This window comes from Cavia porcellus, unplaced genomic scaffold (genome assembly GCF_034190915.1).
Source record: "Cavia porcellus strain 051 isolate PalLab524CR breed Dunkin Hartley unplaced genomic scaffold, mCavPor4.1 scaffold_6, whole genome shotgun sequence".
NCBI lineage: Eukaryota > Metazoa > Chordata > Mammalia > Rodentia > Caviidae > Cavia > Cavia porcellus.
The window spans coordinates 67,779,224-67,805,181 of NW_026947489.1; the positions used below are offsets into that span (position 1 = coordinate 67,779,224).

General features: G+C 39.3%; 1 protein-coding gene across 3 annotated transcripts in view; it reads right to left on the reverse strand.

Moving 5' to 3' along the window:
- Positions 1-283: 283 nt before the first annotated feature.
- Ap2b1 (adaptor related protein complex 2 subunit beta 1) overlaps positions 284-25,958 on the reverse strand; it is a 105,303-nt gene continuing 79,628 nt past the window's right edge. For all 3 annotated transcript variants that reach the window (XM_003469598.5, XM_003469599.5, XM_005003516.4), the window contains 4 exons: positions 14,595-14,679; positions 13,606-13,692; positions 6,307-6,461; positions 284-756 (listed from right to left, as the gene is read on the reverse strand). In XM_003469598.5, the coding sequence (XP_003469646.1) occupies positions 682-756; positions 6,307-6,461; positions 13,606-13,692; positions 14,595-14,679 (402 nt within the window). In that variant the 3' untranslated portion in view covers positions 284-681. The remainder of the gene's footprint in view (positions 757-6,306; positions 6,462-13,605; positions 13,693-14,594; positions 14,680-25,958) is intronic.

Sequence of the window (25,958 nt, forward strand, 5' to 3'; positions counted from 1 at the left end):
CTAAAAAACACAGAAGTCACCATTCCCAACTGCAGAGCAATCAAATGAGATGAAAATATGGGGTCGGGCAAGCATGAAGACCTGGCCAAGAGGAGAGTTTAGAAAGAAAAAGAGCAGAAGGTTCAAATGACTGAGGACACAGTTGTCCCTAACACAGAGGGACGGTAACTGCATCTCTTCCTCTAGGACTGTGGTGACTGACGGCCAGTTGTGTGAACACTTTCTACCAGTTCTACTACCTCAATTTCTCATATGTACAAAAATATAAAACAATAAAGTGCAGTTTATGTTTCAGTGACACTTTTCCTTGCTTTAATATTTGTTGTTTTTTTCTGCTTTTGAAATGAGCTCTCGATTACAAAATACCAAACTACACTCCAAAGAGGGTGTAGAAAAAGCCAGCCGTTGGCACAGCATGGAGAAGCCCACGAGTAAGGACAAACAGCAGCAGGTGGCAGGAGGTGGGAAGTGACTGAAGCAGTGGTTACAAACGTTCACAGGAAGCTAAAACTATCCAACGGGTTGTGCTCTACATTAGCACAGGTTACACTAGTCACTACCTTGGTGGTGGCCTCAGTGTGTTTGGGTTCAGATTCTACACAGCAGTACAATTTCTTCCAGTTAAAAGAGTTCTTGGCTTGCACAGATCACAAGGTGGTGGGAGGATACTGGACCAGTTTATTAGTTTTTCAAAATGCTGTCGTAGACCTGATAGATGTATTGAGACACTTCAGGAGCTCTACATTTCAGTGACAGCTGTCGAGAGGAAAAGGAGAGGGAGATTAGTATAGATGTGGGTGTAACTCTAAAAGTGCCCAACATTCAGTTCAAGAAAACTACTGACATGAGACGGCCTTTTATTGCTGGAGTCACCAAACAAGATCATTTTAATAAATGTTGTTCCATCAGCATCAAGTTGTGCTGTGTTTCTACCTCCAGCCTTTGTGGGTCTGTGAGGTCAGGAAGTAATCCATGTAAAAACACCAGCCTCTGACTGCAGGGGAAATAGCTTCTCCTGTGCTTCGCTAGGAGTTACAGGGATTATTGGCAAATGAACAGGCACAGGCAAAATCTCTTAACTCGGTGATGGTCATTTTTAGGATCTGCCCCAGCTCCTCAGCCTGACAAGGGGAGTGGTTCTCTTAATCTTCACTTCATACAATTCCGTCAAATCCAAGTGTGCATTAGGAGGCTCTGGGGTATTCGTCCTTTCTGGATTGCCCCACCGAGTACCCTTGAGCAGGGAGACAAGCACTGACAAGTCACTTATGTGAGTGGACAGTGATGCGTGCAACTGCTTAGTTTTTTACTTTCTGCCTCTTTAGATAGGCAGGTCAGGTACTTGTAGCCACTCAACCTCTCCAGCACTGCCTCTTAATAATTACCAGTATTAATTCCCACCTTATCCACCACCACCACCACCACCAATCAGTGTGTGTCAAATATTGAGATTTTGCTTTGGGGGTAAGCATATTCATTAAGTTTATTGGTACATCTTAGGTAAATGTAATGTTTACATTCATTATAGGGAATCTGTACCTGTACAAGATAAAACTTTTTTTTAAAGTAAAGATAAAATTTAAACCCAGATTTGGACTCCTTAAGTTTTTTATTAGGCAAATTACCATTATTATTATTATTATTATTATTATTACTACTATCTTTTAGAGACAGGGTCTTGCTATGCAGTTCAAGTTGGCCTTGGGCTCACTTTGTAGCTCAGATTGGTCTTTTTCCTTTTTATCGGTACCAGGGATCGAACTCACGACTGCCTGCTTGCAAGGCAGGCGCTTATGGCACTGAGCTACATCCTCAGCCCCCTCAGGCTGGTCTTGAACTTGCAAACAACTCTTTTGCCTCAGCCTCTAAGTGCCGGGATTACAGGAGTGCGCCACCATGCCTGGCCTTTTAGGGAAATTACTTTTTGGGCAAATTATTATTAACAATAATATAACATTGTAAGTAAGGAAAATGCATCCCAGAGCCAGAAAACTTAGCTTGTTTGCTTCCTTTTCTCCCATTTTTGCCTTGCCTTCTCTTTTATCTCTTTCTCCCTCTCTCTCCCTTTTCTCTCTTTCCCCTTCTCTCATTCATTCATTCTTTTTTTTTGAGACAGGGTCTTGCGATGTAGTTCAGGCTGGCCTCAAATTACTGGCCAGCCTCCCAAGGGCTGAGATTGCAGGCATAGGCCACCATGCCTGGCTAGGTTTATTTCTTCTTAGTTGTTACTGACCTCTTTCTCTTGTCTATTAGGGCAGAGCAAGGAAGCTGATTTTAACAATGTATCACCATGTAATCTGAGATTATTTTATCTCTATTCTCTTACTAGAAATTCTAGATGATGTAATATAGTATCAAAGGTGAAAATATCTTTGGGAAAAAGATTAAAACTAACATCTTAAAAATAAAGTAAAATAAAAAATAAACCATTAGAAGAAAAGAGCACCAGAAGATGCTTATTTAAAGCTTTAACATGTTCCTGCCAGCTTGAACCACTGGTGGTACATGCATGACAGTACTACTGAATGGCTCTGACCACCCAGTAAGACTGTCCCATGCCACCAGATGGAACAGTCATTCCAGTACCACTGGCAGAGGGAACGTGCTAACACATACTTCTTAAGGCACGTCCTAAACTGCTGCTTCATATCTATCAGGAAGATAATTCTGATAAAGCAAAACTAATGTGAGAACATAAACACTGTATGTGCAGGAAAACAGCTCCCTACTGTTTTTTTTTTTTTTTTCCCAAGCTGCAGCTTTATTTCCCTGACTTTCAACTCCCTCTTCAGGCAATCCTTGTACTTCCTGCTCTACAGTCTCTCCGCTCCCAATGTTTTGGAAAATTCTAGTGGGAGAGTACTGGGTTCAAGAGCAGGAAAGGAAACCAAAAGACAACGAGCAGCTTAAGAGTTAACTCCAAGACTAGAGAGAGCTAGTTCTTCTTTCCAAAATGCTGTTCTGCTGAAGAAATTTGCCTTCCTTAACAGAACTGCACTAGTTGGCATGCAGGGAGTTGTGGCTGATGGACTGAGCAGGTCTGGACTCTGAGCTGCTCCCTGGGGGAGGAGGAGAAACCCTGTGTCTGTCTCTGCCTCTGTGGGTCCTCCACCCCTACCCTTGTTTCCATTCATTACTTTAATATGGGTTATATTTGCTAAATATATATGCAATGTAGTAAAAATTATGGTGTTTAAATTAAAAACACTATTCCATTAATGTTGCCATTAATCCTCCTCAAAATAAAAATATTCCCTGTCACTTCAATTTAAAAAAAATTATTACAGAGGACACACTGCCATTAATCTCCCTCAGAGGTACTGACTGCACTGCCTGCCACTGTCTGAAGCATTTCTGAGGTCCTTTTAACTACTGCCTTTGGCTGCACTGTCACGATCGGCTCGGTGTCCTGAACTGGTACAAAATACCAACCTTTCCTGGTCAGTTTGACTCTGAGGCAGAGCTAGAAGTAGCATGGTGCCAGAGTCAGTGAACAGCCTGGAGGTGCAAATCACGTTTGCAGAAGCCCGTCTTCCTGCGGGATGGCACTTGGCAGCAGCACTCACCTTGTTTTTATCTCCATAAAGACATTTGTGAAAGAGGACTTTTGGAAATGCTTCAGAAAGTGGCAAGAATGCTGGGATAAGTACATGCAAAGTAAGGGGGAGTATTCTGAGGAAGATTAATGGCAATGTGTCTTTCCTGTAATAATTTTTTTTTTTGTCTTTTTCCTTTTTATCGGTACCGGGGATCGAACTCACGACTGCCTGCTTGCAAGGCAGGCGCTTATGCTGCTGAGCTAAATCTCCAGCCCCTGTAATAGTTTTTTTAAAAATTTAAAACATTCAGTTATACCTCATAGCTTAGGACCCTAGGTCTCCTTTTGTAAGACCCCGAAGGAAAAGAGGCTATTTCTAGGTCTTAACCTTTTCAACTGCTAGCCTTTATGTGGTACATGTATGTTACTATCAGCCACTGAGGAATGCTGTCCATCTAGATCCACCACGAGAGAAGAGTCACTTGTCCTGTCTCATTAAAGCCAGGACTCATGTATCCACTTGTGGTGTATAGTCTGCGACACAAGCATCTTCACCCGAAAAAGTTATCTTTCCAGGTGAGACTTACCTAATCACAGAGATGGAGCCTTATCCGTATGGGATTAACATAGCTGATTAATGAAATACAAAAAAGACAGAGGTGGGAGAGAAATGCTGTATCAACTTGTTTTAGAAGACTAAGGGACTATCACTCCTTATGCGTTAGTATGGAAACAGCCAGATTTTGTTCCGGTTTAGCACTGAGCTGAGATCAGCTCAATGGTGTAAGGGGTGTTTAGAGTGATGAAAGGAAAAGAACGGATCTGAGTGATTTTGAAGTTTCAAGCACCACTTAGGGAAATGGATTAGATTTGGGAACTGGATGAAAGATTTACAATCTAGATGGCACTGTGGGCAGAGAGTTACTAGTTGGTTGAAGAATAGAAAAGGCAAAAAAACAAACAAATTTACTATTTAAAAATATAGGGGAGGCCTGGGGTGTAGCACAGTGCCTGCCTGGCAAGCACGAGGTCCTGAGTTCAAATGCTGGTTTTATCTGTATCTGTATCTATATATCTACATCTACATCTAGATATAGATATACAGATACAGATGGAAGGTGGGTACAGCTAAAAAGGATACCATAAGGACAAAAATCTCACTGTATTCTTCATCACCTCTCCTTTCTTTCTCATTCTCTACCTTCCTTTTTTTCTTTCATTTGCGTATATTTTCTGCTGAAATTATTCCTAGGCCTTAAGCTCTTGCTTCTTCTGTGCACGCTCTTCTTCTGGTTTAGGAAGTTTCTTCTCTTTCAGTAGGGCTCTTCTCAGTGAGATGGGGAGCTCCCACATGGGTCAATTCCACCATGAGCTCTGTAAGTATGGTGGTGTGTCTTAGAGCTCTGTTCCATGGTAGGTGCTCAATGACTATCAAGTCTACATCTAATCTTTAAGGTTCAGGACTATTCGTGCTTTTAAGCACATGCAGAAAAAATTCAGCATTCTTTTATAGCCACCATCGTGTATAGTTTAGATGTACCTCACAAAACCAATATAATGTAGAATGGCATACACTGCTTCTGTAAAGTGCCATCTTTCAGATACTTGGTGACTTTTTGGATTTAGGTGCTTCTGATGGCCTGGGCAGTTCTCGGTGTTTTATTCATTTTTTTATTGTACCAGGAATTGAACTTAGGACTCATACTTGCCAGGCAGGCACTGTGCCAATGAACTATATCGTTGGGCCCGAAGGTATTCTTAAAGTAAACATAAAGATCTGAATTTCTTGATTTGCATACTTGTATTCTGGATCAATGAATACATATTTTTTCAGGGATTACTTCTGAGTGTTTATGGGAAGAACTCACTACGCTATTTCTTACAAGTGAGTGTGAACCTATAATTATTTCAGAATGAAAACATTTTAAAAATACAGAGAACTGGGTGAACCCTTGTGTTCCTAGCACTCTGGGAAGCTGAGGCAGGAGGATCAAAAGTTTGAGCTCAGCCTGGGCAAGTTAGTGATTTAGGAATAGGCACACTGTCTCAAAATATAGCTGGGGATGCAGCTCAGTGTGAGCCCCTAGTACCATTCAATCCTCCCTAATGGGAGCGCCAGTGCCCCCCAAAACCTAAAATACTTCAATGGGTAAATGGAGAAATTGTGGTCCATGCACACAGTAGATCAACTCCACTGATTTTAAGAGACAGCCAACTATTGAAACATGGATATCATGGTGGATATCAAAGGCCTCATTCAAGCTGCAAAAACAATCTCAATAGGTTATCTAATGTACACATTTAATTTATGTAACACTTTCAAAATGACACATAAAATAGTTGAACACATAGTGGTTGCCAATAAGGTAAGGTGAGAGTCTATGAAGGGACAGCAAGTTTTCTGTGGGATGTGAACAATTTGGTATCTGGAATGTGTAGTGGGAGTTACAGTAAGTTTACAGTGGTACCTAATTCATGAACTTAATTCTTTCCATGATTCTGGTTGCAAACCAAATTGGATGAGAACTGAATCAAATTCAGTGGTTAGGTTCATTGCTGACTTTATGTGGAAATTTGATTCAGTTCCCTTCCAATTCAGTTTGTGACCAGAATCATGGAAAGTGAACTGAGTCATCACTTTGTTATGACAAAATTTCATAATACTATATAGCACTCAATTTCAATAAAGGACTATGTGATACAAAAACTGGCAAACGCTGAGTAAGGTATATAATTAATTATATGTTATCAACAGAGACAGGCCTTACCGTATAATTAGGGTTTCCTGGCTGGATACGTAGCTCAGCCAAAATCCAAATGCCATTAGTGAGCTTTAGGGACTGGTACAGCATGTCCTGCCCTTCCACGTTTCTCTTGGCAATAGTATAAACATTGTTGTTTTGCAATTTGCTGGAAACAGTGTCTAGAAATACAACACCTTCAGTTAAAATCTCAAAAAAAAAAATGCACACTGATGTTCTCCTGACAACCCTGTGAGCCATGTGTACTGGAGTTCCCTGACCAGCACCACTATGTGCACAGATGCACTTCCAAGAAGCCCTTCTGTAAACAGCAATGGTGAGAAACAGGCTCATGAAGTGTCTCCCTAGCAGACACCCAGATAACAGAGTAAGGTGTACTAAGCACATAAAGTATAAGAGTTACCTGTAGAGATGAAGAGATGGGTTGGTCTAAGGATTTTTAGCACAAAGTGTGTGCTAGAAAGGTTGATCTGAAGGGAACAAAAACAAGAGATGGATGTGTATGGGAGGGGTTCCAGAGTGATTTGTGTTGATATTCATTTGTGGAATGCTGGTCCTAGGTCAGTGAGGACACACAGACTGATGGTCAACTCCCCAACTTTCCTTCCCAAGTCACCATTATTTCTACACTTTTTTTTTTTTTTCTCTTTATCAGTTCCGGAGATTGAACTCACGACCGCCTGCTTGCAAAGCAGGTGCTTATGCTGCTGAGCTAAATCCCCAGCCCCTAAGTCACCATTATTTCACTGTATGCCACTTGGGCCTCAGCTACCAGGATCATAAAAGGATACAAAGTTGTAGCAGTCCTTCAAGTCAAATTTAACAATTTGGATATTTTTCTTTCCTTTCCCTTCCCTTTGTTCCCCACCTTCCTGTGCGTGTGTGCATGTGTTGCTACAGACTCAAGACCTCTTTAAGACTTTAACGTAGGGGGTAGACAGGAGAGTGGGAAGGACACTAGAAAGATCAAAAGGCAATATGCATTCTCCACAATGAATGTATTATGTGTTGTGGATGTGTTATGTGCACACTTAATAAAAAAGACTTTAGGGCACATCACGGCTCCAAATAAACAATGAAACAAATGGTTGCAATGAAAGACTACAGCTGTACAGGGGTGACGTGCTAGGCCGTGAGGTCTCAGATGCTGCTGCTGGTCATGAGGGAAGGCTTCACTATTACCAACTCAGGGTAAGAACAAGTTGGTGTCTGGGCTCTTTCTCATGACTGCATACAGTATCAACGAGACACACTGTTCCAGTATTAAAGGTCATTTCTTGAGTAGATGCAACATGGAGAAAGAGGAACTTTAAGAACAGAGATGATAAGCACTGCCTCTTTGTTAACTGTTCATTATGCTCATTTCTGATAAGAATTCAAATTACTCATGCCTACCTCAGGAATTAAGTTCTCTCACAAAAAAATTTGTTATATTTTAGTATGCTCTCTAGGAAAAGGTAAGATGGATGACCTTCTACCCTTCTAAATGGAGGCTCTCAGCACAGGGATCTTGTGAAGTTCTCATCAGCTCCTTCTCATAGTACTTGGGACACAACAGGTAAATGTCATCGGTATTTGTGAATATGCCTGACTTGAGTGTTAAAATTGCCAGTGTCCGCATACTACTGTTCACATAACCATCTTCTCAAATAGTAGGCTTCTTCTTCTGGAAGTGCCTCTCATCTGAACGTTCCTTTCCCGTACTCACGGGTGAAACTCTGGGCAAGATGCACTATGGCCACATTCATTAAATATTTATTTTCACCGCACTTAGTTCTTACTTATCTTTTTCTCTTTCTTTTCCAAGATTTTCACTGACCCAAAGTGCAGTAGTTACAATTGAAGGAACAGTTCTGTTTGATGAGCTGACATGTGTATTTGAGAGGTTACATGCAATACTGCTGGAGAAGGGGCCTCCATGAGCTTTGCAATCAGCTTGTGGGGGGCCAGACAGTTCTTGCTGTCACAGTGAAGGGTTCTTGCAGATTAGAACAGGTTACTAAGCAACATCACCAGCTGGAAGTTTGGCAAATGCCTTTTGACAGGACTATGTTTAAAACACAGGTTTGCACTGAGTTTTAAAATCTATTTCTAACTTTCAAGGTCTTTGCCCACTTCCCTAAACAGAAAACACACCAGGAACATGGCTGAAGAATTATCTTGTGCACAGGTATGAACACGTTCTGTAAATATAGTAAGGCCCAGATGCCTACAGACTTTTTTTTGGTACCACGGATTGAACTCATGACCTCATGCTTGCCAGGCAGACGCTTATGCCACTGAGCTAAATCCCCAGCCCCTCCTACAGACTTCTTAATAAGCACACCACTTACATGGAAGAGGTGATAGACCAGGAATCTGGCTCTGCTCATGCTGAATGAAGAGTGGCACTGTGATTGTATCAGAGGACTGAACAGAAGGAGGGCTCTGTAACAGTTATGGGCTCTCTCTTTTCCACTGCCAGCCCTACATATTTTAGATACTAAGTTTGAGTTAAGGATTTATACATTTTGGATAATCAGACTCTCGTAAATATACTGATTAAGAGTGGCAATAGAAACCAGGCATAAGGAGCTTCCTTGCCAATCTAGATTACATCTGTTTGTTCGTTCGTTCGTTCGTTCGTTCGTTCGTTCATTCATTCCTTCCTTCCTTCCTCTAGAGATTGAGCCCATGGTCCAATCTGGTATTTGTAGGTACTACCACTGAGCTACATGCCCAGTCCTTTTCCCCTGTCTGAGCCCTGTGTAGCTGAGATTATAGGCATGTGCCACTATGTACCTGCTTAGAACAGATTCTTTGTATCAGTTTTCTGTTTTATATCTAAAATCCTGGAAAATAAGGTGGGTTCCTGCAGTTGGGAGACTGTAAGAATGTAAAGTGCAATGCAAATTATTTTTCTTCTTTTATCTCATTTAGCTAAGGTCACATTTCTTCTGGCTGCAACAAGAGTAAAGAAAGACATCAGAGTAGAATAGGGATAGGGAACTTCCATTTGGAACCCTGTTGGGGTATTCATTAATAGGTAAAAAACAAACATGTTCAGAACTAAGAATTTTTTTGTCCTTACCTTTTGAACAAATGAATGAATTGAGTACTGGTTTGGAAAGTTTCCAGTTTTGAAATGTTCTAATAGATGACAGGAAGAGCCACAACACATAGAAACTGAGCTTGCCCTCACCTAGTGCCCATGCGTAAAGTATTTCTTGTTACTATGGCTAACTAGCGAAAACATACAAATCTCTGAGCTTTACACGGTATCACAAACACTCAGTTGAAAAAACAAGCTTACAGAACTGTTTGTCACAAAGATTCTATTTCGAATATGGCTGAAAGCACAACGGTGTCTTCGACACATAAGGTAGCTTTCCCAGATATGTATTAACCTCAAATGCCACAACAATAGTAAGACACAAAACAAATTCAGACCCTGTAGAAGTGGTTGATGCTGGGAAGCAGGAGGTCTTATCCACTGGTATCTTTCTAATATAAAGTTTTCTAGCATTTACAACAACTAGTGCTATCATAAACACTGCTATCATACACATCTTTCTTTTAAGATCTGATTATTAAGACTTAGGGGAAGAGATGATCCATTTTTTTTTTTCTTTAATTGGTACTGGGGATCGAACTCACAAATGCCTGCTTGCAAGGCAGGTGCTTATGCCGCTGAGCTAAATCCCTAGCCCCAAGACTTAGGGGAAGAGATGACAGAGCAGAAGTAAAAACTCAGTGCTAGGCTGTTAAGTCCTTTAAGTCTGTGACTTCCTGAAGCCCTCAAGAGTGTTCATTCCATCTGCCAACCATCTATGCTAGCACGGAAAAGCTATTTTAAGTGTTGCCGCTATTGTGATTAGGGCAGATCAGCTGGAAAGGATGTTATTTTTAGCTCTCAGCGAGGCCCAGGGTGTTGAATCAGAAGGCACTAAAGCTGCAAATGATCCTGTTAATAGAACCTTCAAGACTAGAAAGAAGCCAGGCATGGTGGCATACAACTGTAATACCAGCATTCGGGAGGCTGAAGCAAGAGGATCACTGTGAGTTCAAGGCTGGTCTGGGCTATGTAAATGAGTTCAAGGCCAGCCTGCACTCATAGTGAGACCTGGTCAAAGCAAAACAAACACACAAAAAACCAAAAACCAAAACAAAGCAAATAAACAAGAAAGGTAGAAGAAAATGCTGAGACCAGGACATTCCCGACCTGGGGTGCAGTCAAAGGCAGGGCATTAGTCTTAGGAAGTTGTCTTGTAAGACTGGCAGTGACTTGGTGGGGGGAAATGGTGGCACTTGGCTCCTGACGAAATCAATTGCTTCTTCTTGTGTTCTATGTGCTCCACTGCCACAGGATGGTGTCACTGGAAAACCAGTTCACTTGGTATGTGGAGCACCTAAGGCAGGGAGGGATGGCACGAGGCCATGGGAAAAATGATTGATGAATCTGCTCTGAGGACTGCATTACTTGGAAGGACACAGCCACATTTGGAGAAAGGCCAGGCAACCTGTCTCTGGAGAAATAACATACACCAAGATGCAATAAGGGTCCAAAATGGACCGAGAAGTAGAGGGATCTTTTCTTTCTACTATTTTGGCGGCCAGGCTGAAGTCTTCAACCATTCCAATTTCTTTTTTGAAAAAGCAAGTCCCTTTCACAGTGTACCTCTGAAATGAAACTTGCTTTCCAGTTCCTTGGACCTCTGTTTGCTCTCTCTAGTTCAGTGTTTCTCAGATCATGTTCAAGGAACAACAGTGTTCCATAAGATGTTACAAGGGCTGGGAATATAGCTCAGTGGTACAATGCCTGTCTGGCAAGTATAAGGTCCTGAGCTCAATTCCTGGCTCAAAAAAAAAAAAAAAAAAAAAAAACAAAAAAAAACCAAACTATGATTGAAGAACAAAAACTCAAAACCTAAAAACTGTCATAAGATGTTAATAGTAAGCCAGGCATGGTGGTGTAATCTCTGAGGCAGGAGAATCACTGCAAGTTTGAAGCCAGCCTGGGCTATGCAGAGAGCTGGGCCGCATTACACTGAAAGATGCTGTCTCAAAATACCAAACCAAACCAATAAGCATTTTGTGCTTTAAAATCTCACAGTCAAATAAATTCAATGAGCACTGAGTTTTCTTCAACTAAGGACTTGTCAAGAGTTTTTTATGTGCCAACATGAAACTTTTTTTTTTTAATCAGTACCGGGGATCAAATTCACGACTGCCTGCTTGCAAGGCAGGTGCTTATGCCGCTGAGCTAAATCCCCAGGCCCAACATGAAACTTTTAAGAGGGATATCACATGTTTAATTTTTTAACTTTGACCACACAACTCCTTTTTATGAGGTTAAGTGCCTCAGGAACACAGTACTTGAAATGTTTCCAGTGGACCAACTGCCACAGAATGACAGTTAATCCAGGGCCTAGTCTCTCTTAACTGGAGGAGAGGTATTTTTAATGATGATTAAAGAGGTTACTAGCATCACAGGAACACTGACAAAAGGCAGGGGGTAAAAAAACCGACCTATTAAAAACAAACAAACAAATAAACAAAAAACTGAGCTATTAGCCAGGTGTTTTTGTTTTTTGGCCAGGTTTTAAACCCATTAGTTTGTTTCTTTACTCTAACAGGATCTTCTCTGGTTCTCACCACTAGCCACTATGGGTTCTACAACCAAGGACTTCCCAAAAAATAGCTTATTCTATAGAAAGCCGCCCCCCAGCACCTGTGCTCACCTCTGATGTTCATGGCTAACTGACTAGTAAGTCTCGAAGACAGGGACAGATTAACACTCTCATTTACTTATGAGTATGTCACAGAATGAAAACCAACTAACTATTTTGATTGAAATCACAGAGGACTCTCTCCTCAAATACCTCTCCAGAGGCTGAGAGGATGTTAGACAATCCGTATCAGAAGCAAGCCTCTGCCTGCAGTTTCTATACTCAAAAGACGCCAGACTGTCTGTCTTTTAGTCAGGGATTTAGTGCCCTGAATGTCTAGGAGAAGGGTCCTGAATCATCAAGTTTAAAACAGGTATCACAGAAAGAAGCTCATCAATATGAAGCTGTATTTTAAAAGCCTCAATATGAAGATTTTTCTGAATATAAAAGATGAAAATAATACAGAAAATCAAAACTGAAACTGAAAACAAAATGTTGGAATGAGAAGACAGTATGTGAGGTCAGGCAAGGTTTGCGCACATCTGCAATTCCAGCACTTGAGAGGCTGAGGCAGGAGACTGCCACAAGTTCAAGTGGAACTGGGCAACAGACTGAATTTAATGCTAGACTGAACTGCACAGCAAGATCCCACCTCAAAAACAAAACAAACCAAAAACAAAGACAAAAACAAAAACTGCAAACCAACCAAACAAAAACCTCCAAAAATCAGAAGGCAGCATGCGCAGTTTTTCTGTGTCTTTCTGCACTGTCATATTGTCTCTTGCTCCAGTGCTCTGCTCCAACTGCAACGGGAAGATGACAGTGTGCTGAAAGACCTCTGTGAGAGCCATCAATGCAGGAGGACACACTGGGTGAATGAGGAAGGAGGAGGTGCTGCCCAAGCATCAAGGCTTGCTTTCACTCAAAGTCAGAAAGTCTATCCTAACCTCGAAATGTGTGTGCAAATGTGTGTGTCTGATACAAAAGCTAGAACAGGAACATTCCCGTGAAACAAAGCCTTAGAGATGACAGCCGCTATTGTTTATTCTCTTGGGTTACCCCTTTTTAGGTTCCTATAATAATAGTAATAAATTAAGCCACCAAAGAGTCTGGAGATTCCTAATGGTGACTAAAGAGGTTAGTGTCATCACAGCAAAGTTGAAAAAAAGGCAGTTCCAAGATGGAGGGAACCTACAAAAAACAAAGCAAACAAACAAACAAAACAACTCCCCAAAACCAAACCAAACCAAAACCAAAACAAACCACAAAGCTATCACCCAGGATAGTCAATCATGACCTATTCTTTCCTCATAAGTAGGATTCTAAATACAGGATCTCAGAAGGACAACTACCTTTCGTTCAGGCTGGCCTTGAGCTCACTTTGGAGCCCAAACTGGCAGGTGCTTTCAATTATTAACACATCTTCAACCATTGAAGCACTGCGCAGGCAGATGCACTTCAGTTTGTTTTATAACTGTCATCACGCGTATAACTGAATACCTTACAAATCAAATATCCTAAGCTTTTAAAGAGAAGTTTGCATACATTCACTGGAAACATGTCAGATGTGGAAAGAGGTGGTAGGTAAAGGAAAGATAAAATCTTCAAACATCTAGTTGATTTACTAAGATGAAGGTGAAATTTAGTTATTACTCACCAGCATTTAAATGACATTCCTTAATCTGAAACTGGAGTTCATTTTCATTGGGAATGTCCTTCCATGTTGCCAGGAAGACTTGGCGCTCTGTGAGGGGAAGCACAGGGAAAGGGCAGATGTGTATAATCTGTTAGTATTTTCATTTCTGATGCCTTGCACCACTTCTCCTGTATGCTGGCTCTTGCAATACAGCTAGTGGAACTGGAGAACAGTTTTTAGCTGGGCCCAGGTGTTACATCCTGCAGGTCAATTAGTTCCATATCAATAGCACTAAGATGCAATGGAAAAGAGTCTGCTTTTGGTTTTGGCTCTCTTGTTTTCCTATCTGAGTGATAGTGGGTCAGCCCGGTGATCTTACTGAGCTTTAATTTCCTCATAAATAATGTCATCTGTTCTGATCCAAAAGCTACTGTGCAGATCAATTAAATGCCAATACAACTTAACAGTAAGTTAGTTTTATTGGAGGGGATTTCATAAATAAAGGAGAAATGCCCAAGTATATGTGGAAGTACTAATGGTTTATTATAAATTACTGAATTCTTGAGTCAGTTTGAACCTAGTATGGGGTTAAGGGCTAAATTTATACACCTTACCTCATTAACTCATTATAAAAACTATTTCTGTTGTGCAAACTTGGAAAATGAAATAGAAAAGTTAACCATCTTGCCTGGAGCCACACAGCTAATAAATAGCAGAGCTAAGATTCAAATGCATACCTTTCTGTCTCCAAACCTCTTACTCTGTATCTTGGGATAAGATTTGATTGGATTACTCAGATAATGGGCAGGATAATTTAGAGACTAATGGCAGAACAACAAAAAGCCACTGAGACTCAGACAGATAAATGAGCAATTATTAGGAATTTAGAATATTTGTACTCCATTTTTTTTTTAACCTTAAAATAACTTGTGCCTCTGGGTTGTGATCCTCCTGACACTCAGAGGAAGGGCAGAGGTATATTTAGCAGAAAGATAGGAGGACACACTTACCCATTTTGCCATCTTCTACAAAAAGCACATTGAGTGGGATGAGGCAACTAAAGTAGAAGACATCAATATTGTTTTTAACAGCCACCTGGCAAGAAAGCAACAAGGGAAAATGAGGACAGCCTAGGAGGCCAGGTAGGAGGGAACGAACAGCGTGTGTCTAGAAATCCATCTCCTGATTTTCTTTCAGTCGGTGCAGGCCTCTTCAACAGCTATGCCAGCCTGTACAGCGAAGGCACCTCCTTCCTTTCTCCACTGGCAGAAGTGTGCCCACCTGTAATCCAACCTTCTCCAGGAAGGCTGTCTTCAAGGCACAACTCCTACACCCAGAATACTGTACCCGCCTGTTTCTATGAATAAAATGTTTTTAGCTGACAGTTTCTATGATTATTAACATTAGGCTGCTTACTAAGTACCTACTAATGATATTATTTCTATTTCTATAACTATTCCAAACAAAGTAGCTGTTATTCCCTTTTCATTTTACAGATGCAGAAACTGATGTTCACACTGACAAAGTAACATCCAAGGTTACAGAATCAGGGTTCAAATTCACCTCAGTGAGATCCTAAACCTAGATGATATATTTTCTTCTGTAATTACTAGTGTCATAATTCCTGTATACTTTTTTTTGATACAAGTTTTAACGTTTTTTCTTTTACAAAAAAAAAAATTTTTTTTTTTTTTTGTCTTTTTGAGATAGGATCTCAATATGCAGTTCAGGCTGGCCTTGAGTTCACTTTTTAGCTCAAACTGGTCTCGAACTTGCAACAATACTCCTGCCTCTGCCTCCTGAGTGCTGGGATTATAGGTATGCACCACCACACCCAGCTTCTCTTATAAAATCTTGTCTCCTAGGTTCTATCTAAAAAGCTTGTTGGGTTAAACACTGGTCAACCAGATGACTGTAAGAAATGAAAGCCTTCTAGGCAAGTCAAGAAATTAGTTTTCTCATAATATCCACTCTTGGGTTGTGATTTTACATGACCTCTTAATTCAGAGTATGCTGCTTTTAAAAATGCTGTATTAGGTATTTTTATTTGGGGCAATACTGATTGGCACACTCTCATTGGCATGATTTAGAAGTCGGCAGATTCTACTGCACAGCTTATAACACCCATATACACAGAAGAGGGAGAACTTGTCTAAACTATCACCACCCACTGGTTTCTGTCACCAGGACTTTCCTACCCATGCTTCAACACTGCAGCAAAAACAGCTCTCTGGGCAAGTTTTGTGATCAGCAACTATTTTGTCTTATTTTGCTCTAAAAACATAAGAAAAAAGTGCTTGTTTAGTATCACTATTCCTTCTCTACTCTTTTTTTTTTTTAATGGAAAATGTCAGGGCTTCAATTGTATACCTACTTCCCCATCAAAATTTGGCTATCAGATCTGAACATAATCTTTCTGAAATACTTGTAGATTCTGAAATACTTTCACTTTTATTCTTAACTACTTTTTCTGATTGAAACAGTATCTTTCCTTTCTCCTCCATAATTATTTGGTTATGTCTCGCTGATACGGTCTTTCTGACCTCTCCCTGAAGAATCCTTCCAATTAGCTTCCTAGTAGCTTGTGCTCTTAACCTTTCAATTATAAAACTAGGAGTTTCTAATCTATGTAACAAAGCCCAATGTCTAAAACACTGAAAGCAAGATTCGCAGAAAGACAGCAGAGTATCTAATGTCAGGAAAGGACTTCAGACATGCTTTAAGATGCAGCAGAGTGCTACTTTCAAACATTTATACCAGCTCTGGGCTTCTGAGAAAGAGGTATTTTCTAATTTATCTGGTACTCAGCAGGTGAATTAGAGATGAGAGTTCATATTTCAAATAAGGGCAACAATCAAATAGTGAAGCACCAGGCTCTGTAAAGCACGTTTAGCAATGAAAGCTGGGGAGTTGGAGTGGGCCAGTCATGGTTCATATTGAGGTATCTTGTGAAATGTGAGTGACTGATTACTAATGACTAATCATTTTTTCCTCTCATGGTGTTGAGGACTGAATTCAGGGGTGCTCTACCACTGACCTACATTTCTAGCCTTTTTTAGTTTTTTATTTTGAGACAGAACCTTGCTAAATTGGCCAAGCTGGGCTTGAACCTGTCCTCCTTCAGCCTCCCTAGGAGCTGAAATCATGCCCCATTGTGTCTCATCTTTGAATACAAAGCAGCCGTACTTCAAAATGTCCCATCCATTATTATTTATTAATGTTTACCTTGTCCTAAGCATTTGAGATATTAAGGAGAGGTAGAGAAAAGGTTCTTCATCCTCCAGGGTAGAGTGGTTCTTAACTAAAGAACCTATCAGAATCATCTAGATAGGTTTTTCAAAACAGGTGCCAGGGACTCAATCTCTAAGAAAGACTCATCATTTCTAAACTAGGCAACTGGCTTGAGTATTTTGGGAAAAGTACCTAGGAAGACGAATCAGATAAATAAATAGAACAATGTTGCAGAGGAAGCCTGAATGACCCCATAAACACCCTGTTCTTCTATCCTGATCAGTGCCTTTTAACAATGGAAAAGCCAGGAAATGTTCTTTCAAGTCAGAGATGCTGCTAAACCATCTGCCTTCCAGGTCCTCAAACAAATGAAAGCCAGGACAACATTTCGTCATATAATTTCATTGATTTCAAGACAGCCTGAAGACTACCACAGGACTTTTGCTCTGGTCTAATTTCTTGAGAAAGGGACACTCTAACTAGAGACAGCAGACATAGATGTTCAAAGCAGTCTTAAAAGTCAGAATATCTGATTTCAAATTCCCATTTGAGGCTTGCTGGCTGTTGCGGCTTGAGGCAAGTAGTACTCAGATCAGTTTCCTGTCTGTGAAAAGGAGACCACAACAGTATTCAATTCATGAAGCTGTTACAAGGATAATGAATTAATATTTGCAAAGTATATAGAACAGTGCCTAAATCCAACAAATACTACAGCAACTGTTCAACAAAGGTAAACTCCCTCTGCTTTTACTATCTCCTATTTTACTTTTTCAGGGGGAGAGGGGAGGGCAGTATTGGGATTGAACCCAGAGCTTTTGTACTGAACTGCAGACCTAGCCATTTTAAATTTTGAGATGGGGTGTGGTAAGTCTTTGAGTTGCCCAGTCTAGACTTAGACTTATGATCTTTGCCTCAGCCTCCTATAGTTATTAGAATTACAGGCAGGTGCCACTACTCTCAGCTCTCTTTTCCTTTTGTTTTATTATTGGGGATTGAACTCACAACCTCAAGCTTGCCAGGCAGGTGCTTATACCACTGAACTAAATCCCTGTCCCTCTCTTTTCCTTTTTACTGAGAATTTTTCACAATTAAGGATAACCAATTAAATTTACCTGAAATCTTAAAACATATTCAAGTGTAGTACTACTGTTATAAAAAATATATGACTCTCTTGGAGCGATACCTCTGCAAACTATTCCTTCGTCTTAATCATATCAAAATTACTTCTTATTCCTCTCATACTGGAACTCAAAGCTCTATGCCTTTTCCTTTTTTTAAGTCTGGTGTTTTTTCTGCTTCATACATCTTTCATAAGCTTTGCCTGTGTGGAAAATAATTACTTAACCTTAAGATTCAGTTTAGTCTCAAAAGTTCTTGGAAAACTCTAACCCTTTCTCTTAGCATCCAGTGTATGCCCTTCTCTGACAGCAGAGAATAACTGATATATATCAGGCTCAACCACAACACAGTGAAACTGTGAGACATGGGCTGTCTTCAGTTCATCAGAATATTGTCTGTCTGGTTCAAAATATAATCACAAAATTAAAATTAAGGAGAAGATGGTAAATAAACAGAATGAAATAATAGTTTCACAATTTTTCCTCCCTTTACCTCACTCATATGTAAAACATTATTCCATCAAGAACATTTCTCATTCGGCACATAGATTCTCAAAGAGGCAGGGATAGGGAATGGGATGACGTGAAGGTATTTATTTTGAATCACTGAGCTAAAATACTACTGCATCTACCCCCTAAGGGAGAATAACATATTCAGTGGATCAGAATCTAAAGAATGCTAGATTCACCAAAAATATGTCTATCATTCTTTGAGTATCTAGGCAAAATAAGAACCATGGGAAAACACAGCATAAAATCAGTTCAAATATCCAATTTTAATGTTGAATACTCTTTTAAAAAAAATTGAATTGGTCTTATATTGATTAAGAAAAACCAGGAATGGCAATGAGGGAGTTCCTTGCTTTCGTTTTTGAGATGGGGGGGTTTTATAATGTTGCCCAGGCTGGCCTTAAACTTGAGATCCTTTTGTTTCAGCCTCCCAGGAAGCCACAATTACAGATGTGTGCTTGTTATATTTTAAACTCCACTATCACAACAGGTTCGGAATAGAAGAAATGATCTAGAGAGGGTGGATAGTGACTTTCTAAGAGCTTTAACATTACGCCCACCTAGCTTGCCTATGGGAAATAAAAAATTTCCTATATGTATCTGCCTAGGTAATATCTTCACTTCGATAACTAACAGACAGCTCAAAAGGAACATGTCCAAAATCAAACTCTTGACCTCTGTAAGCCATCCCCAAATAGAACCTCTTGCTGCCTCACCAGACTCAGTGCATAGAACACTACAAACCCTTTTAATGTCTCCTTACTTCTGGCATATGTCTTTACCTATCACCTGCAAAACCCTTTTACAACACCTAGTTTTCCAGTCCATTCTCAACACAGTAGCCAGAACTTTTTAAAAAACTTTTGCTCAATTTTATTAGTATGTTTGTGACACACAGTAAATACATTCATCTGGAAGCAATGGTCAATATGCAGATTGTTTTTTTTTGTTTTTGTCTTTTTCCTTTTTATCGGTACCAGGGATCGAACTCACGACTGCCTGCTTGCAAGGCAGGCACTTATGCCACTGAGCTAAATCCCCAGCCCCAATATGTAGATTGTATTTTGATACTTTTTATTTCCCTTCTCCTCCCTCTTGTCTCCTCTATCCTCAGATTATCTTCCCATCCTTTCCTTTGAGTTATCTATGCTTTGTATTGTTTTATTAATCCCAGTTTCATTAACTTCTGCTCTGTTCTTTATAATTTCTATTAGTTTCAGATTTATATTATTCTTGTCTTTCTAGGACTCTGAGATGCAACATTGATTATTCACCTGGATCACTCTATTCTTTTTGTGTATACATTTACAGCTGTAACTTTCTTTCTTAAAACTGCTTTCATCATGTCCCATAGGTTTTTGTATTTTGTGTTGCCACTGTCACTTGATTCTAGGAATTTTTAAATTTCTTTCCTAGCTTCTGTGATTCATGGATTATTCAATAATGTCCTATTTAATCTCCATTTATTTGTGTAGATTTCATCTTTTGCTGTTGATTTTCAGCTTCATTCTACTACGATCCAACAGTATGCATAGGATTATTTTAATTCTTTTGTATTTATTCAAGTATGCTTTCTTTATGGTTTAAGATACCATCTATTTTGGAAAAAATTCTATGTGCTGTTGGGAAAAATATGTATTCTGTTGATGGATTAAACACTCTTAAATGTCTGTTAAGTTCACGTATTCAATGGTGTGGTTTACCTCTGATGTTGCTTTATTAATTTAAAAGAAAAATCTGGTTGACCTAACTTTGAGAGTGAGGTACTGAAGTCCCTTACTATACTTGTTTTGGGTTCTATCTGTTGTTTTAAGTACAGTATTTTTCCTTTTTTTGTACACAGATATTTAAAACTGTTAATCCCTTTCTGTTGAACTGTTCCTTTTACCAGGATGTAGTGGCTATCTTTGTCTCTTCTGTTCAGTTTTCAGGCAGAATGATAGTAAAATGTAGGTCAGCTCATAATACTTCTCTGCTCAAATGTCTACTGACCTCCCATTTTACTCAGAATAACACCAAAAATAAAGAGTCGCCTAGCACCTCTCTGATTTATGTGCTGCTCCTTCTCCCCACTGCCAGCTCCGCTCCAGCCACAGGAGCCTGCTGCTGTTCCTTGCATAGCCAGGCATGCTCCTCCTTCATGGGTTTTTGCTACTTCTTTTGTCTGAAATGTTTTTTCTTTGCATGGCTCAGTCGTTGTACCTTTAGGTCTTTGCTTTAATCAAACATTATCTTCTCTGTCAGACCTTTCATGATTTTACTGTATTTATAAAATGGCATCATGCAACCTCCAACCCTAGGAATACATGTCCTAATTTTTTTTTTGTATTCTACCCTCACTACTATCTGACTTTTTAAAAAATATTATTTATTGGTTTACTGCTTGTCCCAGTGCAATGAACCTCTCTTCTAGCAGAATACAAATTCCATGAAAGAAGCGATTTTTGTCTGTTACTACAGGATTTTCAGTTTTTAGGACAGTCATTGGCAAAGAATAAGCTGAATAAGAATTATTATAAAATATAGCATTCAAAAGATTTTTGATCCCTTTTCAGTTTAGACAAGGTTTTAAAAAGACTGCACTTCTCATTTTTCTAGTATCCACTCCTTCCTTGATGGCAAAGGAGACTATGGACACATACTGGGGAGGAAGCAGGAGAAAGTTCAGGACTGGTGTTTAGTATGAAGCAGCCTATGCTTATCCCTTTAACTGTAAGTACAGTGATGCTCCAGGAAAATGTGACTTGCACATTCTTTAGCTTCAAGTATCCTTAGCATGGTGGGTTCTGTCAAATTTGTGGTTCTTAAAATTGATTTAATTAAGGCCCAGCATGGTGATCCACAATCAGAGCTCTCTGGGAGGTTAAGGCAGGAGGATGGCAAGTTCAAGTTAGCCACAGTAACTCAGTGAGATCCTGTTTCCAAAAACAAAGGCCCTGGGCCCATTTCCCATTTGGAAGCAGGGCAGAAACTGAGTGAGTTGAAACAGCCATTAAAGAATAAAAAAGAAAAAATACAGTGCATTTTATGAGCAAAAATATTTTCCATTTCAGTGTTACAAATACATTGTGTGTGCACACTATGTAAAAGACACTTCCAACTGTAAGCTGTGGTTTTAAAGTATAAAAGCCACAACATTGTACACAGATATTTAAAACTGTTAATGGAAATGGTTTCAATGAGCAAAAAACAGAAGACACACCTCAGTTCCTGCCCTGAGAATGCCCAACGCAGATCAGAGATGGTACCAAAAAAGCAGATCACCTAGCCCTCTGCTCCTCTGATGTGCCAGGTGCAACGTGTGGCCATTACAGTATTAATAGGCCTCTAGGAGCATCAACAGGAAGAGCAAAGAAATGACTAGAAGGCACTCTGAAATACAAAAGCAGGCTATGAGTGCTAGTAATAATAATAATAATAATAATGTTTTTTAAAAGTTATTTTCAGTGGCTTTTAGGGTAAGAGCAGCCTGTCAGCATTGGCCTGTACCTAGCAATTAGTTCCCTTCCAAAGCATGGGAAGCTGTGCAGGAGCTGCAGCCTCTATGGTGACACAGCTGGAGACGAACAGCTAAATTAATATTCTAATCTTGTTCCAGTGTACTCCAAAGTACTATTAAAAGGTTCTGAGATGAATTCAGTCTGAACTTGGGCAAATGAAGGCTCTCACCACACTTTTACCCACAGGTAAGCAAAGAAGAATCATCACAAGAAGCATGTCCAGCAGGACAGCACTCACCTTTGAGTCTGTATCATCTATTCTGCCATGACGTCACTCGTGACCTTTCCAAGTCTTGGAAGGGTATTTTTCTTCTATTCTTCCTCTACATTTAGCTTTTGGAAAGATTATTTGCAGGCTGGTCCAAGTTAGGACCAGGCGGTGACGCCAACCATCTCTAGTTCTCTGAGGAATGATGATTCAGATGTGTTTTTTAAGTACCAGAACCTAGTCAACAGATCTTAGGGGAACGGCTCTGAGTGACAGGTTTTTAATGGCACTGACTCCAACTGTATGATATATGTCAGTTAAGACTCAAGCAGAAGTGGCCCTTTCTGGTAGTTATTAGAAATAAATCCACCTGTAGTTCTGCATTCCTTGTCAATGCCAAAAATGTCTTCCACTTTGTAGTGAAATATTGTGTTCCATTTCAAAACCTATTGACTAATAAATTATCTAAGAATTCTTTCACATACCCTGACAAAACATAAAGGCTATCTACAATGTTTGACAATATGATTATATAGTTTAAAATATTCATGAAACCCTTCACAGAAAATATAAATCAATATATTTTCCTTCTGATATTAATTACATTTAAATTTGTTTTAAACAGAGTCTTGCCAAGTTGCCCAAGCTACCCTCAAATTTGTGATCTTCCTGCCTCCTGAGTAGCAGATAATAACACGCCTGGCTGCTATTTGCATTTCAACTTAAATGTCATCTTTGATTCAATTTTAAAGCTAAGATTAAAATAAGAACCTTCTTTCTATATTCTTAGTCCACTTAATAAATCAGGTGGATTTACAAGACTGCAGAGCAGCCCTTGAAACAGTGCCAACCTGCTGTTCATTCTAGGTTAAAGCCATACTTATTTATTCTTAAGACATGTTTTATCACTGTTCATTGTTAACAGTATGTGACAGTGGAACCCTTAATAGGAAATACTTGACAAGTTGTGCTCCTCCCAATAGAAACAGTGGTTGCATGTATACCCTGTGGGCAATAACATGCATTTCAGCATTTCAAGTTTCTCTGTTTAAGTAGCTCTCAGAACCAGAAAGAAAAGCAGTGAGCAGACTCTCAGATGATCTCTAAAATTCTAAGTCCTCCAGTAGCACCAATAATTACTGGCCTTTAAAAACCCAAGATCATAAGGGTCAATCTCTTTTAGTAGGCCTTGTTTTAAGAGGAGGTGAGCAGAACCCAAGATACTGAGACTCAAATTCTGTGACAATAGTATTTGCAATCCTCATCTTGCCAAGAGATTTACTTAAGCTCAGCAAACTCTCAGACAATTTAGACCATGAAAGAGAAAATATGCAAATTACATTTCAGAACACCAAAGAGAAGATTAAGATTTTTAGGTGGAATGGATGTACATTAGTTTAAAAGACTCTTAGATTAAACTGTCAAAATTCTGATTTGGGCAGGAGTAAATCAGAATGATAAACTTCTGGGTTGTCCACTGGGAAAAGTCCAAATCACAGTAGAGTAGAACTACTAAAATCTGGGCCTGTAATTCTTATTTCAATGCAATCAATTCTCAAGTACAACATGAAAAGTAGTCTACCCAAAGCCATTAGTGAAGTCTCAGAAATGTAGCTGTTCAGGCTAAATTCAAATCCTCAAAGACTCAACACACATGGACAGTTAGAGAGGTGACAACGTGGTCCCTAAGTGAGTTTCCGCTTAGGAATCTCAACTTTTTTACTCCTTATCTCTTAATTTATAATCACACCATGTGGAAAGTTTAACTTTCTGTTGGCAAGCAAACAAAACAAAACAAAACCCTGGAATTGGAAAGCTTTAGAGCTTTGCAATTACCTTTAGTGTGAAACTTTTTTTTCTTTTAAAGGCAAAAATTAAACTATTTTGAGTGTTACAAAAACAAAACAAAACAAAACAAAACAAAAAAAAACAGACAAAAAACCCATTTTCTTAAAGCAAAGAATTGAGCAATGAGACAAAATAAATATCCCTTGGCAAAATATCACTTTTGGCTTTCCTTTTAAAGTTTGCCTCAAGATATGTATCTATCTTTCCGTCTACTTTATCTCTATGTATCTAGTTAGTTATTTTTGTGAGCTAGGGATGTAGCTCAGTGGTTGAGGGCTTGTTCATGAGGCCCTAGGTTTTATACCCAGCATCTAGAGAAAGAAAGAGAGAAAGAGAAGGGAGAATGAAAGAATGAGAACACGTTATCTTTTCTTCATTTATGACCTATAGCTTCCAAATTTACTTGCAAAACAATCTTAGGTTTTTGGGATATATATATCTGATTTAATATGCTAATTTATTTAAAGAAAGACAAAACAAAACAAAATGGGCAGAAATAGTATATACTTTCAAAGAAAAGAAATAAACAGTAATAAATCACTAGTTGATGTATACATATTGTCCCCCCCATAAATAGTTGTTCAAGACACAAAAGTGGAACATATAAATGAGAATTCAACCAGGGAGACTACAAACAGTTTTGTTCAACTATCCGACAAAAACTAAGTAATATGGCTATCAATCCTATACACTTAAGACATGTACGCATTTATCCATATCTTCATTTATGTTGAGACTTAACCAAATTTATTAGATTAAAATCTTTCTGAACAAAGATTAATAATATTGCTGGATTTCACATCATAACACTCCGGAATCAGCACCAGGTACTGCAGTGCCCCTTTCTTTTCTTCAAAGTATTTGTTCATTTCATCATGTGTCATAAGATCAATTCTCATAAACCATTTATAGGTTTTCCGCAAGCATGAGTCTTAACATGTATTTCTATCCTTTCTATATTTGAGGGAGAAACAGAACGAAGCAGGACAGAACTAAACATTTTCCTATGGACACATAAAACTAAAAAGACATATAAAACTGCTGTATAAGGAGTTCTACCATGGTCACTGTGCTGTTTCTTGTTATCATCAACAGAATCAGCTATATCATCAGATAAAGTATGACTGAACATATCAGTACATAACAGAATTAATTAATATGCTAATATTGATGAACATTAAAGAAAAAGACAGTAATGGTTTCTAATGTTTGCTGTACTTATGTGGAAAAAAATGAATTTGTGACTGTAGTACTCAGTTTGAATTTGGGATTGAGAACACTCCTATCCAGGGAAAACACACTGAGTTAGTCTCATCGGAAAGGCTCTAAGACTACCAAGAGCCACAAGCAGAGATAATTAATTAGTTAGGGATACTCTATGAAAATAAAGAATTGGTCCTGTTCAGTTTGGTTCAAGAATGAGATTTATGCTGGGCAGGGTGGTACACCCTGTAATCCCAGCACTCAGCAGGCTGATACAAGAGAATCGCTGTGAGTTGGAGGCCAGCCTGGGCTACACAGCAAGACCTTAATCTCAAAAAACCACGGGGCGGGGGGGGGGGGGGGGGAGAACGGGGGACAGACAGACAGACAGACAGACACACACACACACACACACACACACAAATATTATTAAATACTTCCATAAATGAAAACAAAAAAAGCTCATTCAGCAAGCATTTATTAATCACCTATTACATGCGTGGCATTATTTTAGGTATGGGGAAATAGCAATGAGAAAAAAATATACAAACACTGCTGCCCTTTTAGGGTTTGCTCTAACGAGAGAGCAGCAGGAATATGAATAATAAACCAAATAGGACTCAAAATGTGAAAGGTACCAGAGGAGAGAAAGGGTAAGTGGGATAGAGTATTTTGGTGTAAAATGAGGACGTAGTAAGAGGCATTATTTTGGCAAAGACCCAAAGGAAGTAAGTAAGCCATGCAGATATGCAGACT